The sequence below is a fragment of the Mastigoproctus giganteus genome, chromosome 6 (genome assembly GCF_048544385.1).
Source record: "Mastigoproctus giganteus isolate SK-2022 chromosome 6, ASM4854438v1, whole genome shotgun sequence".
Classification (NCBI taxonomy): Eukaryota; Metazoa; Arthropoda; class Arachnida; order Uropygi; family Thelyphonidae; genus Mastigoproctus; species Mastigoproctus giganteus.
The window spans coordinates 18,032,712-18,052,041 of record NC_143580.1 but is presented as its reverse complement, the minus strand read 5'-3'; the positions used below and the strand labels follow the sequence as shown (position 1 = coordinate 18,052,041).

Sequence of the window (19,330 nt, the reverse complement as noted above, 5' to 3'; positions counted from 1 at the left end):
CTTAAAATCACTTAGGCCACTGGTGATCCATTCTCTAATCACACACACACACACACACACACACACACACACACACACACACACACACACACACACACACACACACACACACACACACACACACACACACACACACACACACACACACACACACACAGAGAGAGAGAGAGAGAGAGAGAGAGAGAGAGAGAGAGAGAGAGAGAGAGAGAGAGAGAGAGAGAGAGAGAGAGAGAGAATTAATTGTCTCTCTCTCAAGGAATTGATTGTTCTCTGATATAGCAGTCAATTCCTTGAATGATTGGAATGCACCAACTTAAATAAACTGATTGGACATTGTATACTAATATAATTATAGCAACAAATGTTAATAATAAACATATCAACATCTGTCTGAGAAAGGTTAATTTCTCTTCAATCTATGCTTCCCATTCAATTTCTAACACACTCTCTCTCTCTCTCTCTCTCTCTCTCTCTCTCTCTCTCTCTCTCTCTCTCTCTCTCGCTCTGTAATTTTCAATAATTTTAAAAGTGTCATGAATTTTTCATTAAACAATAATAATCTATAACACTTACCCTCTTTTCTAAATCTAAAACATCCCCTTTTAAATCCTGAATTTCCTTTTTTAAAGCAGTCAAACAAATATTACCATTTCTGAAACAGTGAATTGAAATCAGTCAAAGAATTTTAAAATCTTTATCAACATCATTCTGATTATCAAAAATTGAGAACAGTTTAAAACATCTTTAAAAAATACATCTAAAATACTGTATCAATGTTTCTTTGCAAGTATCAAAAATTTTCATAGATTAAAAAGAGCCTGATTTTTTATGATACACCTCACATTAAAAAATATATATACAAATAACTTCATGAACCTCATATATAGTTGAACCTCAAATCCAGCAGCCTTGGGAACTGATCCTTGCCAGACCTTATAATTTTCCATATTTCATGTGGTCATATTATAATAATAAAAAAAAAAAAGTCGCAGAATAAATTACAGTCGAATCTCGGTTAATACAAAATTCAAGGGACCTAAATTTTCACATTTTGTAATAACAGGGTTTGTAGTATAACGAGGTCCCCCAAATGTCAAAATTTTACCTTTTTTTTTTTTTCTGGTACATATTATATATCTAAGAATAATAATAATAAATAATGATAATAATAATAACAAAAATAAATGAAAAAATAAATTAATTTAACTTAATAAAATAAAATAATAAAATAAAAGCCTTCTCTAACAATACAATAGGAATATTTTTTAAAGATTAACGGAAATTAACGGAAGTGAAAATATTGTATAGCATATACAGTATTTTGATATACAATATTTTAGTATCACAGTAAAGAGAATTACAATCTTAGTATAAAAGGAGATATACAAGTCATTAACTTTTTAATAAATTAATATAATTTAAAGAAAGACTCCAATGTTGTTTGCACAGTTTTTGTCCTATATGCATTTTTAACTACAGCATGGACATCAAATGCAATAGTTTCTTTATCAACGTTACTGCAGGCCAACACATTCTCTATGCTCAATGCATTTTGGGCATCTTTTTTAGATGGCAGTGTGCGTGTGCGTGCGTGCGCACTTCTTCACTTTCGCTGTCACTGGTAACAAACACATCATTGTTTTGCTTGGTGCACAGCAGTGGCATTGCTCTGGTAGCAACTTTATCATCCACCTTCACAAACTCTTCAAATTTGCCAACAAAATCCATATGCTCTTCTGATGATATTCTTTCCAAAGCCACTCTTTCTGATCGATTATTACACTTGATGCAATATTATCCCAAGCAATAACAAGATTATGGATAGCATCGAAGACATTCCAATTTGGCTGCAAATTTTTCCCTCGTTCTATGTTGCAGATCAAGTACCTTATTAGGCAGGCTTTTGAGGTTATAAATAATGCCTTGATTCAGTGGCTGCATAAAACTGGTGGTACTGGTAGGTGTAATAATGATAAATGGCTGGAAGTCAAGAGAAGAATAAATTTTGGATGGATAGCATTCAGGAAATATCCCAGTTTGTCCGAAACGTAAAATAATGAACCAATGTATACTCCCCCACCATGACTTATGGAAGTGAAACTTGGACACTCACCAAAAGAATGGAAGAGAAGCTGAGAATTACACAACAAAGAATGGAACGAATTATATTGGGAATCAGACTGTTAGATAAGAAGAGAAACACATGGATTAGGCAGCAAACTCAAGTAAAGGACATTCTTATCAAAACTAAACAACTAAAATGGTCTTGGACAGGACACATAGCTCGAAGACATAATGACAGATGGACTAAGAAAATAACAGAATGGTACCCAAGAGGAGCAAACAGAAAACCTGGAAGACAACAACGGAGATGGACAGATGAAATTCATGAGTTTGTGGGTAGTAAATGGATGGCTATTGCACAAAACAGAAGGAACTGGAAAGTTGCTGGAGAGGCTTTCATCCTGCAGTGGATAAAAATGGCTGATGATGATGACGACTGGTAGGTAAAAACAACAGCCGTATATTTGCCAATTTGTGTCTTGGCAGAATGTGCTGTACAACGATCTAGAATCATCAAAATGTTCCTTTTTTCTGAAGCCATTCTTCTGTCCACTTTTGATAACCAAGACTGAAAAATTTTGACCATAAGCCAAGCACCTTATTGGCCTCATAATCACAGGGAAGACTGTTAACTTCTTTAAAACATCTTGGCTTGGAAAACTTACCAATCACAAGTGGCCGTAGTTTTGTACTGCCATCTGAATTGCAGAACAGTGAGTGTTTGTTTACTGTGAGGTTTCCCCTCATGACAAGACTGTCCTCGAACAGCAAATGTTTAGTTTGGCAGCAAATTATAAAATAAATCTGTCTTGTCAAAATTAAAAATATCCTTTTCCTCATTATTTTTCAAGAATGGATCACAGAGAACACAATCAATCTGTAGCTTTTTCTTTGTCGGCTAATCCAGACTTGCCACAAAAATTTCATGAAACCAAGTTATTCCTGTTTTTAAAAATTTTTGTAGCCACCAATGCTACGTTTCAAGGTGGCTAATTCCATGTTGATGAGCTAAATAATTTGCTTTTTCTTGCAAAATTGGACCCGATATTGGAAAATTAGATGCACGCATTTGTTGGTACCACTCAAAGTTTCGTTTCAAGCCCTCATGTTTGGAACCAGGCATTCGTTTCCTGTGTTTTTTTAATTACTGCCCCAGTTTTGTGCACTTCATTTTTTTTCGGTTTTTCAGTATTATAGATAAAGGGATGCTCTATTCCTTTGCAATGTCCATTTTACTTCGATCAATCTACAAGCCTCTTATATAACTTTCAGTTTAATTTCCAAGCTTAATTCAGTCTATTTAAATTTTTTGCCTCATAACACTGCTAGATGCGATTTAATACAAACAAACTTTAAATTAATTTAAAGACACAAGTTCCAAAAAAGACAGCTCAAGTAAAATAGCACAAAAAATATATTGGCATATACTGTAGCAAAAGCTCTTTTAACTACAGTGGGGACCTCGTACTACAAATTTCATTTGTTCCACAAACCGGTTCATGGTACGAAATGCAAATTCCCATAGTATCCTATGGGAAATAAATTAATTGGTACCGGACCCTCCACACAAAAAAAAAAAAAAAAAAAAAGGCCACCATTTACATACACTATTTATTCTTCTTCATGGTTACAGGTTCTTCATGTTCAGAAGCTTCAGGTTCTTCAAGTTCTTCTGCCTGTTTCTACTTTTTAGCATTGAAGAATCTATCCAGTGTTGATTGCTTTTCTCTCTTTTTAAGGAGACTCCAGAAGTAGTGAAGTGCTATCATTGTAGAGGTCCTCCACTCTGTTCACTTCAGCTGTGTTGGAATGCCACTCCAACACCCTGTTGTGAAGTTTCTTCCACTCCTAAAGAATCTCCTTGATAGTAGCTGAAGGCATTGGACCTTTGGTGATATTTTCATCTTTCTCCTCCTCTGAGGAAACATTTTTTTCTGTTTCCCAAACCTGATGTTGATGCAGCTCCTTCAGTTCTTCTGTGGTCAGCTGCACTTCATGCTCCTCTATTAACTCCTCCACATCTTCTTCTTCCACTTCCAAGTCCAGGTCCTTAGCTGCTGCCACAATGTCCTTCCTGACTTAGACTCCATTATCAGGTTCTTCTCCTTGAACACAGGCTGGCCACAGGTTTCTACAAGCAGAGTTCAAGTTCCTGACTGACACTTCATACCAAGCTTTTTCTATGAGTCTAATGGTGTGCAATGTTAAATTCTTCCTTCCAAAATTTCCTCAATGTCATGAAGCTGGAAGCATGGCAAACTTCAAAGCACCTGGTGAAAAGTGCTTTGGTGTAGAGCTTCTTGAAGTTTGCTATGACATTCTGGTCCACTGGCTGAATTAGAGGTGTAGTGTTGGGAGGTAAGAAAACAATCTTCAGGAAGCTGAACTCCAATTCCAGGGCATCTTCTAAATCAAGTGGGTGGCCAGGTGCATTATCCATGGTGAGGACAGCCTTCAGTGGCAAGTTCTTTTCCTCCAGGTATTTCTTCATTGTAGGTGCAAAGACTTCAAGCAACCAGTCCTTGAAAAGAAGCTTAGAAACCCAAGATTTTGGGTTAGATTTCCAGGAGACTCCAAGTTTACCTTTGACAAATGAGTGCTTCTTAAACGCGCTTGGTGTTTCAGAATGATACACCAAGTGCATTTAAGAAGCACTCAATTGTCAGGAGTTTGATCTTCAGGTCTCCACTAGCATTGCCAGCAAAGAGGAGGGTCAGCCTGTCTTTCATAGGCTTGTGGCCTGGCAGAGCTTGTTCTTCCTCTGTGATGTAGGTTTTACTGAGCATTTTTTTCCAGAAAATGCCCAGTTTCATCACAGTTGAAGACCTGTTGTGGTAGATATCCTTCATCTTTCATGAGCTTCTAAAATTTCTTGGCATTATCAGCGGCTTCTTTATCGGAACTTGCTGCCTCCCCATGCCTTATGACACTGTGAATGCCAGTCCTCCCCTTAAACTTCTCAAACCACCCCCTGCTTGCCTTAAATTTAGATTCTTCAGAGCTTGGCCATGGAGTTTTTTCCTTCAAGTTAGCATAGATGTGCTTGGCTTTCAGACAGATGACTTCTTTGCTGATGGTATCTCCTGCCATTTGCCTTTGGAGGATCTACAGTAACAGCAAGTTCTCCATTTCTTCAATGATGGGGTTTTTTTAGGGTACTTAATCTGGTCACTCCCTTTGCAACCTCAACATTCTTGATGGTCTCCTTGTTCTTCAAGATGGTTCCAATGGTGAATTTGTTGACTCCATATTCAACTGCCAGATCAACTACCCTAGCTCCTTTTTCATGCTTGGCAATATGTCTTTCTTGGTTTCAATAATGATTTTCTTGAGTGACACTTACACTGACACTTTTCTTAGGAGCCATTTTTTTGAATCTTTTCAAAATCTTTTTTAAAAACTCTTTTCAAAAGAAACTTTCAAAAAACAAATCTGGAACTTTCCTGAAACAAAAGAAAGACATGGTGAATAAAACAGAATGTGTATTCTGTTTGTATTAACCACTTCCCTGATTATCCCGAGTTAATGTTTTAATGTCATAAATTATTATTCGGCCACGTTCTGCCCAGAAATGGCTCAGGAAAAATTTTCGTACAGTGCTGAATTCAAGTTAAAAGTGATCCAGTTTGCAAAAGTGAATGGAAATCGTGCTGCTGAACATAAGTTTAGTGCTCCTCCAACTGAGAAAACAATTCGAGACTGGCTATGGGAAGAAGAAAAACCCTACTGAAAATGCCACGGCAGAAGAAGGCCATGAGAGGCAAGTCAGCAAAATGGCCTGATTTAGAGAGGGAATTGAAGATATGGATTGAAGAGCAAAGGACAATTGGAATTCCTGTGTCCACAAAGATGGTTCAGCATGAGGCAAGAAGAATTGCTGATGAAAAAAAAGTTACTGATTTCAAAGGAGGACACAATTGGTGCTTCAGGTTCATGAAACGGAATGGACTAAGCATGCATACACACACACCAGACTTGCCCAAAAGATGCCTGAAAGCTATGAGCAGAAGGTCCTTGAACTTCATCGTTTTGTCATTCAATGTCAGAAGACACATCAGTTTGAGTTGGGACAGATTGCAAATATGGAAGAAGTCCCCCTTCAATTTGATGTCCCAAGTAACAGAACTATTGATAAGAAGGGGATGAAAACTGTAACTGTGAAGACAAGTGGACATGAAAAGAGCCATTATACAGTTGTTCTAGCTTGTTGTGCCAATGGAACCAAGCTGCCTCCTATGCTGACTTTCAAACGCAAAACAATGCCAAAAGAAGACATTCCTCGAGGAGTGATTGTCCACATTCATGACAAGGGTTGGATCGATCAGGATGGAATGAAGATCTGGTTTGAGAAAGTTTGGAGCAGGAGACCAGGTGGGCTCTTACGCAAACCTGCCCTATTGGTGCTTGATCAGTTCAGGGCACACATAACAAAAAACACAAAGAAGATTGCTGCAGAGCAAAAAACAAAACTTGCCGTCATACCCGGAGGCTTGACATCCCAGCTCCAACCACTTGATGTCAGCATTAACAACCCTTCAAAGCTGCCATGTGAGACGAATGGAACCAATGGATGAGGTCTTCTGGGGACAATTTGACCCCAGCAGGAAGAGTGAAGAAACCAACTATAGGAGAAGTTACCTCAGTGAAAAGATCCTGGGATAATATCAAGATTGAGATCGTTGTCAAGTCATTTAAGAAGTGTGGCATTTCAAATGCCATAGATGGAACTGAGGATGAGGCAATATATGAAGACAGTGATTTGTCATCAGACACAGATGAGGACAAGCTAATGGATGGGAGTTTTGACAGTGATGAGGAGTTGTATGAATTTTATGATGAATAAAACTTGAGTTCAATAACTTCATGTAATACATTTTTTTTTTCAAATTTCGGGCCCCAAAATTAAGGTGCGTCTTACACATGGGGGAAAAACAGTAATATATAAAATAATAAAATATATATTATGAGGAAAGACTTCAAATATGTCCGTTGCACAGCTTGGAACCTAGGCACCTTAGAGGAGACTTGACTGAGGCGTTTAAAGTTCTGAGAGGCATAAGTAAAATGAATGAGCACAAAATTTTCAGTTATAAATTATTCTAGAACTAGGATTCAAAATTTCAAGTTATGTGGGGAGATGTTTAGACTGGATTGCAGGAAGTTTTATTTTAGCCAGCAAGTTACGAATTACTGGATTAAGTTACCTACATGAGTGGATGAGGCTGACAGTTTGGGGAAATTTAAAGGTTACCTATGGGAGGAGGGAAATGCATAGGTTGTCAAGTTCCTTTTCTTTTATTATTATTTTAATTTTTTTTTGGCTGGTGCAGCACAAGTCTTAGGCTTCCTTGCACCATGTGGCAGTTAGTAATACTAAATATTTGTATTACTGCTTATTGTACATAGTACAGATGAGCACAAAACCCACTACACTACCCTATCATTATGGAGTCTTCAATGCCAAGGTTGGAAAGAGATAAAACAGTGCAGAAAGGAGAACTATAGGAAATTTTGGAATTGGTAAAAGAGGTGAAAGACTTGTGGAATTTGCAGAATCTCGAGGATTGTCAGTAATGAACACTTTTTTCAAGAAAAGAGTGAACAGAAAGTGGACATGGAAGAGCCCAAATGGATTAACAACTAATGAAATCAATTTCATCCTCACTAACAGAAGATATATCGTGAATGATGTTACCATCCTGAATAAGGTAAATGTTGGAAGTGATCATAGAATGGTAAGATGCACGCTTGATATAGATATAAGAAAAGAAAGGAAAAAACTCACTTGAGTAAATAATACGAAGGTCTTTGAGATAACAGAAGAGCAGAAAGAGCAGTATGTACTGGAAATTAAGAACAAGTTTGAGCTTCTGCAGACTGCTCAGGACCAAGATATCGATGAGGAATATTACAACTTTCTGAAAGTGATAAAGCCCAAGAAACCTATAGGGAAAAAGAAATCCAAAGAAGAAAAAATTAGTCAAGAAACACTTGTTATGATGAACCGAAGGCAAAAAATGAAGAGCTAGATTAAACACTGACAAGGAGAAAATTGAGTATACTGAGTTATGCAAAGCCATTAGAAAGGGGCTCAGAGAGGATATAAGAAGATTTAAAACAAGAAAAATAGAACAAGCATTAAAGGAAAACAAAGGACTTAAATCAGCAGCCATGAGCAATAATACAGAAAGAGAAATGATACTGAAATTGAAGAATAGCAATGGTGTACTTATAAATAGCAGAGAAGGCATAATTCAAATAGCAGAAGACTACTATAGAGAATTATACAAGGAGCGAGGGAATGATGCCAGCAGTGGGGAAGATGGATTGCAAATTAGCAACACATACGACATACCCGATATTCTTCCTGATGAGGTAGAACAGCCTTTGAAGAAAATGAAGAATCAGAAAGCCCCGGGGGAAGATGAAGTTACTGTAGAGTTGTTAAAATTGGGAGTAAGACACATGACACAGAAACTGGCAAGACTCTTCAATAAGTTCTTTAATGAGTAGAATAATGCAATCATAATTTTTCTGCATAAGAAAGGAGATAAATCAGAAATTGGAAATTATAGACCAGTTACCTTGTTATCCCACATCTACAAGTTGTTCACAAGGGTCATTACTAACAGATTAGAAAGGATACTTGATGAGAATCAACCAAAAGAGCAAGCTGGCTTTAGGACAGAATTCTCAACTATGGATCACCTTCATGTAATATCACAGCTAATGGAGAAAGCAAATGAATATAAAACACCATTATACCTGGCATTTGTGGATTATGAAAAGGCATTTTACTCCATACAGCATAAGCCAATGTTTCGGGCACTAGAAAGACAAGGAATAGATACCACATATATTACAATTTTGAAGATAATATATGAGAATGCTACCTCCTTTATTAGACTAGACAAAGACAGTAGCAAATTTAAAATTGAGAAAGGAGTTCGACAAGGAGATACAATATCTCCAAAGTTGTTTAATGCTGCCCTTGAGGAAGCTTTCAGAAGATAAGACTGGTGGCAGAAAGGAATTAATGTGAATGGAGAGTACCTAAACCAGTTAAGATTTGCAGATGACAGTGTGATCATAATTTTTTTTTTTTTTTTGGTAGTTGTTGGAGCATTGGCTTCTGTGGCCATAATGCACCTCCCAAGGTTTTTTTGAAATACTTTGATCCAAGCCCGAGGCAGGATTCGAACCCATGACTTTTGGGTTGCCAGGCAGGCACTTTACCCACCCGGCTAGCCCAGTCGGCTGTGTGTGATCATAAACCATGTTCCCAAAGAATTAGAGGAAAATCTTAATAAGTTATGCAGAGTTAGTAAGGATTTCGGTCTAAAGATGAATATGGTTAAAACAAAATTAATGATGAATAAGTATGCCACAGAAAGGGATATAATGATTGAAGGAGCAGTAATTGAAAAGGTGGATTCATATACTTAACTGGAACAAGTCATTAGCTGTAATAATGATAAATGGCTAGAAGTCAAGAGAAGAATAAATTTTGGATGGATGGCATTCAGGAAATAGTCACATACTGAGGAGCAATATCCCAATTTGTCTGAAACATAAAATAATCAATCAATGTATACTCTCCACCATGATTTATGGAAGTGAAACTTGGGCACTCACCAAAAGAATGGAAGAGAAGCTGAGAATTACACAGCAAAGAATGGATTGAATTATATTAGGAATTAGACCTGTTAGATAAGAAGAGAAACACATTGATTAGGCAGCAAACTCAAGTAAAGGACGTTCTTTTCCAAACTAAAGTACTAAAATGGTCTTGGGGAGGATACATAGTTTGAAGATGATGACAGATGGACTAAGAAAATAACAGAATAGTACCCAAGAAGAGCTAGAAGAAAACTGGAAGATGGACAGATGAAATTGACAAGTTTGTGGTAGTATATGGATGGCCATTGCACAAAACAGCAAGGAACTGGAAAGTTGCTGGAGTGGCCTTCATCCTGCAGTGGAATGAAAATGGCTGATGATGATGAACATAGTACTTTACAAGTGTAGCCATTTTTCTCCCCTGAAAGAAAGGTAAATGTACAGTACACATATAGTACTGTACAGTGTTACTATGCTCTGTATTATGTACTCTATAGTACATACTACAGAGTATGTACTACAGAGTAAAAAAAATTATTAAGTATTAATTATTTCCCCCTGCCAAAATTTAGTGTACATAGTACACAATATTTTGGAAAGGAAAAAGCAAAACGTTTCACACAGTTAAATATCCATTACAATACAACCATTTCCATTTTAGACATCATATTTCCTGTCAGATCTTTAATCCTAGACAGGGAATGTTGCCTTTCTTCTAATGGCATGAAAACAGGACTCAACTAACAATGATAGGTAAGTCGTTCTGTACTTCTGTGTGGAGTTACAAGTCTTTTCCATCCCTCAAAAGGACATAAAGGTGACTTCAACTACTGCCAGGTCAACAAATCTGAATTAGATGTATAAACCACATGTATAAACCATGACTATCTTTTATCTATTGAAACACATCAATACTGGAGTTGAGTCTGTTCAACACCATTTGGCAATCATATGAAGATACAGACTCAGGGCATTACTATTCCTTCCTACTTCCTAACTATTCCTATATGTGTACTATTCCTTCAAAAAGTACAAAATGGACTCAGCACTGAACTCTGGTACAGACTAATTCTGAACCTTACTATAAAGAGAAAAGTGGATATGTATTAATGATACTCCAAACATCTCCAAGACTACTGCAGAAAAAGAAACATTAAATATACCATGAAACTAATATGGCAATTAATGCTATAATTATGGTAGGTCATCATTTAAACTTTTTCATTTCATTTGTTACATATGCTTATTTAACCCATAGTTTTCCATTACATTACGATTCTGAGTTTAGTTTGTTCATTATTTTCTTTTTGTGTCTGGATGATAATTTGATGATTGACATTTGGCTGAATAGTCATCAATGACTGAAATATGATCCTTTCCAAAGATCATTAACACTGATATCCTCTTAAAGAGGTGAATCTTCCAAGTTCCCTGTCTATATTTCATTTATTTACTATGAAGGTGATACTCATATACCATGGTGGATGTGAGGGGCACATCTCCTTGAGCAGGGAGTAATGCATTTGCACTACTAAGGAAGAGTGTTGTTTCTCCTTTTCTTATTTTTTGATTCTATTTTATTTTGATTATTAGGATATCTTGATACTAAGGCAGCAAAATTGCACTTGTCAAGTATAACTCTATTTATAGCATTAATTTTCCGCATTAGTTGCATGGTATATTTAACTGTTTATTTTTCTAAAGTAACTCCAAACCTATATTACTCTAGTATCATGAAAGGGTTGAAGATTGAGAATACAGATACTTGATGATGACATGAAGTTCTGAAGACTATTTTTTGTAAAATATGTATGAAGGAGGGCTGTACTATAAAACAGAAATAGAAGGGATAAACAAATTAAAATTAGTAGGATATCAAATGGATATCAACTAGTCTAAATTGACTTGGAAGACTTCTTAGATTCGCTTGGAAGAAAGAGGTGGACTTACAGCTCTAAATTCAGAATAATCGCTAGTGGGAAGGTTGTAGAAAAGGTATTAGTGAAAACAGTCTGCATGATATGGAGCTGAGTGAGTTTGTAAGGGAGAAATCATTAATTAACCTGACTACTCTCTTCTGAACAGAATCAAGGAGTTCAGAGAAATTGTGGAGCCTTACAACAAATGTGTGAACGATATTCCTGTTGTTATATAGAGTAAGAAGCTATTTAGAAAAAAAAGTAATTCCAAGGGAACAAGAGAAAAACCTAGTTTTATTCAATGCACAAGAAGCAGTATTTGCAATATGCTTATACTAAGAAAGGTTAGAGTCACAATTATTCTCAGTAAAGATAACTCTGAAATAAACTGTACTGTTTAACTTCTCTATTAGTATCCAACAAATAACATCTCTAGGTACTTTATCACATGCCCATTCAAGAAAAAAAATGCATCTTTTCCATGTATGTTATCTGTTTCATCATAAGAAAGAAGAATTAATAATTTCATTTTCTTGCACAACTCCATCTGAATAGTGAGCAATGTTCCTATAATTACTCCAACTGATTTTAGGTGTAAATACCTAGTTATTATAGATAGCTATTATAACTCAGTTATCATAAATAAAATTATTTTGTATACTTTATTTTCCAGCAATTATCTTTCATTTTCATGTCAATTATCTTTTATTTTCTTCTTAAATTCCACTTTGCACTTTCCTCTTTCCATAACTTGATATTCCATTATTTTCTTTTGTTTGTTCTACTGAATTTTATGCATCCTTACATTATATAACTGAAGTTTACATGGTGTTATGGTTCACTGATTTGCTATATTGAACTTATTTCCCAGTAAGAGCAGATGCCTTCACATTCACTGCTAACCAAAATAAATTAATATGGCAAACATAAACTTTCTCAGTATTAATCAAAACTGTAAAGGAAACTTTAGTTTTCTTAAAAATTTGCTGATAATTTCAGAAGAAAGGCAAAATTAATTTAATTAAATTATTTTATACATAATCTTTATTTTTCATAAATAATACATATACAATAGTTTAAAAGTAAGTCAATTTTTTTACTTGAAAGGGGAATTTTCTCCATTCTCTAGTTTTTCATGAATTTCAGAACTCTTTTTCTCTTCTGATTTCAGGAAGTCTTTAGATTCTGACTTCAGATCAGATTTAATATCACACCTGGAGAAAAAAAAAAAAAGAACTTGGTTAAATTTAATAATAAACAAGACAGAAATCACAATTTTTCATATACAAAATAAGAAAATGTGGCTATTATAACACAGTTCAATCATAACTTCGCTCTATCCAAATGTTTTCTGGCTGTAATGGCATTGTGACATTTCCATTTGGTGATTATATCAGTTAGCATTGATCTAGGGTGTTGCAGTTTTGTTGATTAATTTCCTGTTGGAAATCACTAATCACAGTGCCTTGACCCATCTACTGTATTCTGTTGATCTTCTTTCTTCTAACATAAATACAGTTGCTTTATTACTATTTCTGACATGTGGATGATGGGCAGTATGGTCAATTTTCCCAAATCCCAGGGGTTTCTGATACTAAGACAATATAGTGTATATTGCACCTTTGGCAATAGATTGTAATATTCACCAGAAGCTGACACAACTTTAATTTTATATTCATATGGTCCTGACTTCAATCTGCTCTCTTAATGTATCAGAATTGGAGAAGTCCGGCCATAGAAAAAATTATACAAGTATTCTTTCATTGTCTTAGGCAGGACACATAGCTCGAAGGTATTCTTTCATGGTCTTGGTCAGGACACATAGCTCGAAGACATGACAGATGGACTAAGAAAATAACAGAATGGTACCCAAGAGGAGCTAGAAGAAAACCTGGAAGACAAAGGTGGAGATGGATAGATAAAATTCATGAGTTTTTGGACAGTAAATGGATGGCCAGTGCTCAAAACAGAAGAAACTGGAAAGTTGCTGGAGAGGTCTTCATCCTGCAGTGGATTGAAAATGGCTGATGATGATGATGATTCTTTCATTGTTAGTTTACTCTAACTATGCTACTGCCCATGCAAAATTTTTTTGGCAACAGCTCAAAGGAAGTGAACACCAGTGGCCATAGAAAAATCAGGTAAGTGTTCTCTCACTGTAGGTTTACTCTAACTGTGCTCCTGCTCATGCAAAGGATTGTGGAAACAGCTCAAAGGGAGTTAATGTTGGCAAACAAACAAAAAAGGGGTTACCATGATGTCTATGCTAGACAGTGAAACCATGTGTTTTTTCATATAAGAAAAGATCAAAATTGTAATTTATTATTTTTTTTATATATTAAAACAGCCATCTTTAGGAAGAAAAATGAAGTTACTGTAAAGTTGTTAAAATTGGGAGGAAGAGACATAACACAAACTGGCAAGGCTCTTCACAAAGTGCATTAGAAAAGGTGTGACGCCTAAGCAATGGAATAATGCAATTATAGTTTTGCTGCATAAGAAAGGAGATAAATCAGAAATTGGAAATTATAGACCAATTAACTTGTTATCCCATCTACAAGTTGTTCACAAGGGTCATTACTAACAGATTAGAAAGAATACTTGATGAGAATCAACCGAAAGGGCAAGCTGGCTTTAGGACAGGATTCTCAACTATGGATCACCTTCACGTAATATCACAGCTAATGGAGAAAGCAAATGAATATAAAACACCATTATGCCTGCCATTTGTGGATTATGAAAAGGCATTTGACTCCATACAGCATAAGGCAACGGGCACTGGAAAGACAAAGCATTGATACCCCATATATTATGATTTTGAAGAAAATATGAGTGCTACCTCTTTTATTAGACTAGACAAAGACAGTAGGAAATTTAAAATTGAGAAAGGAGTTCGACAAGGAGACACAATATCTCCGAAGCTATTTACTGCTGCCCTTGAGGAAGCTTTCAGAAGATTAGACTGGTCGCAGAAAGTAGTCAATGTGAATGGAGAGTACCTAAACCATTTACAATTTGCAGATGACATTGTGGTCATAAGCCACGATCCCAAAGAATTAGAGGAAAATCTTAATCAGTTATGCACAGCTAGTAAGGATTTTGGACTAAAGATGAATATGGCTAAAACAAAAGTAATGATGAACAGGTATGCCACAGAAAGGGAAATAATGATTGAAGGAGCAGTAATTGAAAAGGTAGAGTCATACTTATCTGGGACAAGTTATTAGCCGTAATAATGATAAATGGATGGAAGTCAAGAGAAGAATAAATTTTGGATGGATAGCATTCAGGAAATATAGTCACATACTGAAGAGCAATATCCCAGTTTGTCTGAAACGTAAAATAATGAACCAATGTATACTCCCCCCACCATGACTTATGGAAGTGAAACTTGGGCACTCACCAAAAGAATGGAAGAGAAGCTGAGAACTATACAGCGAAGAATGGAACCAATTATATTATGAATCAGACTGTTAGATAAGAAGAGAAACAAATGGATTAGGCAGCAAACTCAAGTAAAGGACATTCTTATCAAAACTAAACAACTAAAATGGTCTTGGGCAGGACACATAGCTCGAAGACACGATGACAGATGGACTAAGAAAATAACAGAACGGTATCCAAGAGGAGCTAGAAGAAAACCTGGAAGACAAAGGCGGAGATGGATAGATGAAATTCATGAGTTTGTGGGTAGTAAATGGATGGCCAGTGCTCAAAACAGAAGGAACTGGAAAGTTGCTGGAGAGGCCTTCATCCTGCAGTGGATTGAAAATGGCTGATGATGATGATGATGATGATTTAGGAAGAATATGATTAAGTATTAAAATATACAGCAAAAGGGTTAATATATGATTATATTAAAGGGGCTAATTCATGTTCTTGGAAATTTCTGATGCAGCTACTTGGGCCACAGTTCACCAGTTCTTATGATACTCCAGTTCACATAGTTTTTGTCATGTATTATATCTGAACAAGGGTTCAAATATAATACATGACAAATTATTCCAACGTAGCATTCTGAACTGCAAGTTGTACAGAATGAAAAACCCAGAATAACTTGTGGGTAGGGGAATAGTGTATATTCACCAGAAGCTGACACAACTTTAATATTCTATCCATATGGTTCTGGGATAGTGTATATTCATCAGAAAATATATATTATGAGGAAAGACTTCGAATATGTCGGCTGCACAGCTTGGAAACTATGCATCTTAGAGGAGACTTGATTGAAGTGTTTAAGGTTCTGAGCGGCAAAAGTAAAATGAATGAGGACGAAATTTCCAGATAAGATTGGTTAACTACAGCCCCTCTGTTGAAGAATTTAAAAATTCCCTCAGGATATAAATTCAGTCCTCTCCAAATGAATATATAACGGTGAAACTGCTATACTACAGGGTAACTAGGGCTATTGTACCAATATCCATGTTACATTTTAACCTACATTATGGTCAAATGCAGTAAAAATCCATTATAACATCATCCAATCTATTATCAATTTAATAACAATAAATATTGGATATTTTACAATAATAACAAGTGAACTATGTAAATCTTTGCTATGGCAACTTCTTGAAGCTACAGTAGTTGTAGTAATAAAAAGGAAAACCTACACCTGCACCTGAGATGGTAACTACAACATCAGTAAAAAGGCCTTTATGAAATTCCTAGTCAACCTGGGCCTTTTCAAAATATTAGAAAGAATATTGCAATGATAACGTAATTTTCTTATTTATTATTAGTAGTGGAAAATGATGCAAGGAAGCAAGCATACATATCATCAGGGAAAAAAAAAAAACCATCTGTCCTCACCTCTAATAATATTCTAATTCTTCTTTAAATTTATTCAAACTACCCACTTACACAACACCAGATAGCAGTTTATTCCAACGATGAATTAATCTCTAGCTGAAAACAAATTTTTGCATATCTATCCTGCAGCCATCATTCTTCAATTTAAGTTCATATCTCTTGTGGTTGTCCAAAAAAGATCAAGAATACCATCATCATTCAGCTTACTCAATCCATTTAAAGCCTTAAATACTTCAATAAGGTCTCCTTGCAAATGTTTAATTTTCAAGTGCTGCAATTTATAGATCCAAGGTCTTTTGTTGTAAGATCACCCTCTCTGTGTTTTTAACTAATCTGGTTGCTCTTCTCTACACCCATCCCAAGAGATTCACGTCTTTCTTAAAACGAGGCTTCCAGACCTGTATGGAGTATTTAAGATGCAGCCTAACCATTACCTCTTTAATGGGATAATATAAGGTAATTGTTTGGTTACTATGTCTCTGCTGACAAAATTTCTGTATATCATTGACAAAACTACATGAGCTGTTCTAGCATCTCATCTGCATTTCTTAGAGAATTTCATATTGGACTGTATTATCTGTATATTTTTTATATAATTTGCATATAATATGCCATATCAAAAGTTTTTATTAATATTATATATTAACAACAATTTTTGATGATTTGAAGAATAATATAATGGATGGAGGATAAAATGTGAAAATTCAACTTTTATTAATTCCTTGTTTGTTTATTTCAGCACTAATCACTAATTTTGATTTTTTAATTTAGCCATAGTGATTTTGAGTTATCTAAACTGTTATTAATTTCCTTATTGCATACTAGTAGAAGAGGGATTTGCAATAGCAATTACCCATGGTGGCAACATGCCAGGGATTTATTAAAATCAAAAATCAATTATATATCATTCATCCCACATAAAATCTCAAATTGAGAAAATGGGCTTCTGGTCAGAGAGATGCCACAGCTAATGGATCAAACATGAAGGTAGAGTAATATATAAATAAAATAAATTTTCTGTTTATACTCTAGGATGACAACGTGGTCAGAAGAGTTCACAATAAAGAGAGAATACAAGAAACAGCACTGTATTTAGCAGTCAAGGGCTTGAACCCAAGTCACTCAAAACGTATGTACTTATGTACCCTGATGCAATTTAGCTGACTTTGGGAAAGTTGTCTGTATTAAGACAACTTTCCCAAAGTTGTCTGTATTAACAACTTAATGTGCACTTTTAGCATAAATAGTCATACCAGGTAATAAGCAAGAAATTAACTGGTACTATAATAATTAATACGTAACTAAAAACTTTTTCATAATATTTAATTAATTTCAAAATCTTCTTAGAATTATAAAATACTGATATTTGAATTGCATGAATATACTTACTTTTTCCCATCAGAAGAGCTACGCTGGACTTCCTCAATAGTTGTACATATAGTCTCTCCCAAAAACGAATCCAGTTGTTTTAATTCACTTGAATAATTGAAAAATAAAGTATATTGAATTTCAAAAATGCAAAATAAAAAAAAAATAAAAAAATTTGAGTTCTTTACTTTAAATACAAAAAAAATTAAATAAATTTTAATAGTGGAAATATATTTTTCATGGCTGACACTAAATATACATAAATAAATTAAATTTTATATGAAACACATATGCATGTTTCACATTAATAATTTTCTTGCATAGCAATCATTTATAGTTCATCTGCAGCAAAGGAATGTTTACTTTCCTTAATAAATAACTAATGAGTTCTTTAAATTGCTGCTCTTTGTGGAAACAAACATCATAGCCAGCAGAAATTAGTACTAAGACCTCAATACTGAATAGAATTCACTTTATTCAGTAAAAATGTTTACAAAAAGAGCACAATGTTTACACACCATATACTGGTATATACTGTTCCTTTTTCAAGGAACAGTATATACCACTGTGCCATACCTAATTACATCAAAGAAATCTGTTATCAGACGAGGCATGTGATCAGGGAATGGTATAGTTCAAGGCACTATGACTTTCCTGCAAGTGTTCATACAAAATAAACAGTTCTTTGTCATGGAGCCAGCATTAATTTCTAATGTTGATTACTATACGTGACAAATTCTTGAATCTATTTTTGCTACTTTAAGCATTTGCAACTAATGCATCACACTTTATTTGAATATTCAGTTGTCACAATCACATAATAAGGAATCATCCCACGTGTAAATCTACAAAATTCTGGAGACATTTCTGCAATTACAGTAACACCTCATTTAACGTTTTTGGACTATGCATTTCACTGTTATACAGTTTTGCTGTAAGGGAACTTTTACATTAGCATTAGTAGAGGCATTTGATGCAAGAAAGCAAGCTTATGCAGCATCAGCCAAAAAAAAAAAAAAAAAACCCACTTCCACTTCACCCCATTGTTTGTTCAAAATACCTGTCCAGCTGAGCCTTAAACTTATTTAGGCTATCAACCTCCACCACAAGGGATGGAAGTCTGTTCCACCAACCAACCACCCGCTGGCTAAAGGCAAATTTCCGCATGTCTATCCTACATCTGTCTTTCCTCAATTTGAATTTATGCCCTCTCAGGTGATTTTTCTGAGCTAGAGGAAGAATCCCATCAGCATTGAGTATGCTTAAACCATTCAAGGCTTTATACACCTCTATCAGATCACCTCGCTGGTGCCTAGTCTCCAGACACTGTAATTTGCAAAACTTAAGCCTTTCTTCGTAAGAGCACCCCCTTTGTTCCATTCACTAATCTTGTTGCCCTTCTCTGTACTCGTTCCAGCAGCTCTACATCCTTCTTGAAATGAGGCCTCCAGACCTGTATACAGTACTCTAGGTGTGGCCTGACCATTGCCTTATACAAGGGAATAATCACCTCCTTATCCCTGCTGGAAAAATTCCTGTATATCATTGAC

At 35.3% G+C, this 19,330-nt stretch overlaps 1 protein-coding gene across 1 annotated transcript in view; it reads right to left on the bottom strand.

Annotated features, from left to right (window-relative positions):
- LOC150084017 (protein Daple-like) overlaps positions 1 to 19,330 on the bottom strand; it is a 303,433-nt gene that overhangs the window by 81,596 nt on the left and 202,507 nt on the right. Inside the window, exons 19-21 of the mRNA XM_090375738.1 lie at positions 17,802 to 17,888; positions 12,704 to 12,817; positions 574 to 652 (exon numbers count right to left, since the gene is read on the bottom strand). Coding sequence (XP_090231864.1) covers positions 574 to 652; positions 12,704 to 12,817; positions 17,802 to 17,888 — 280 coding nt within the window. The remainder of the gene's footprint in view (positions 1 to 573; positions 653 to 12,703; positions 12,818 to 17,801; positions 17,889 to 19,330) is intronic.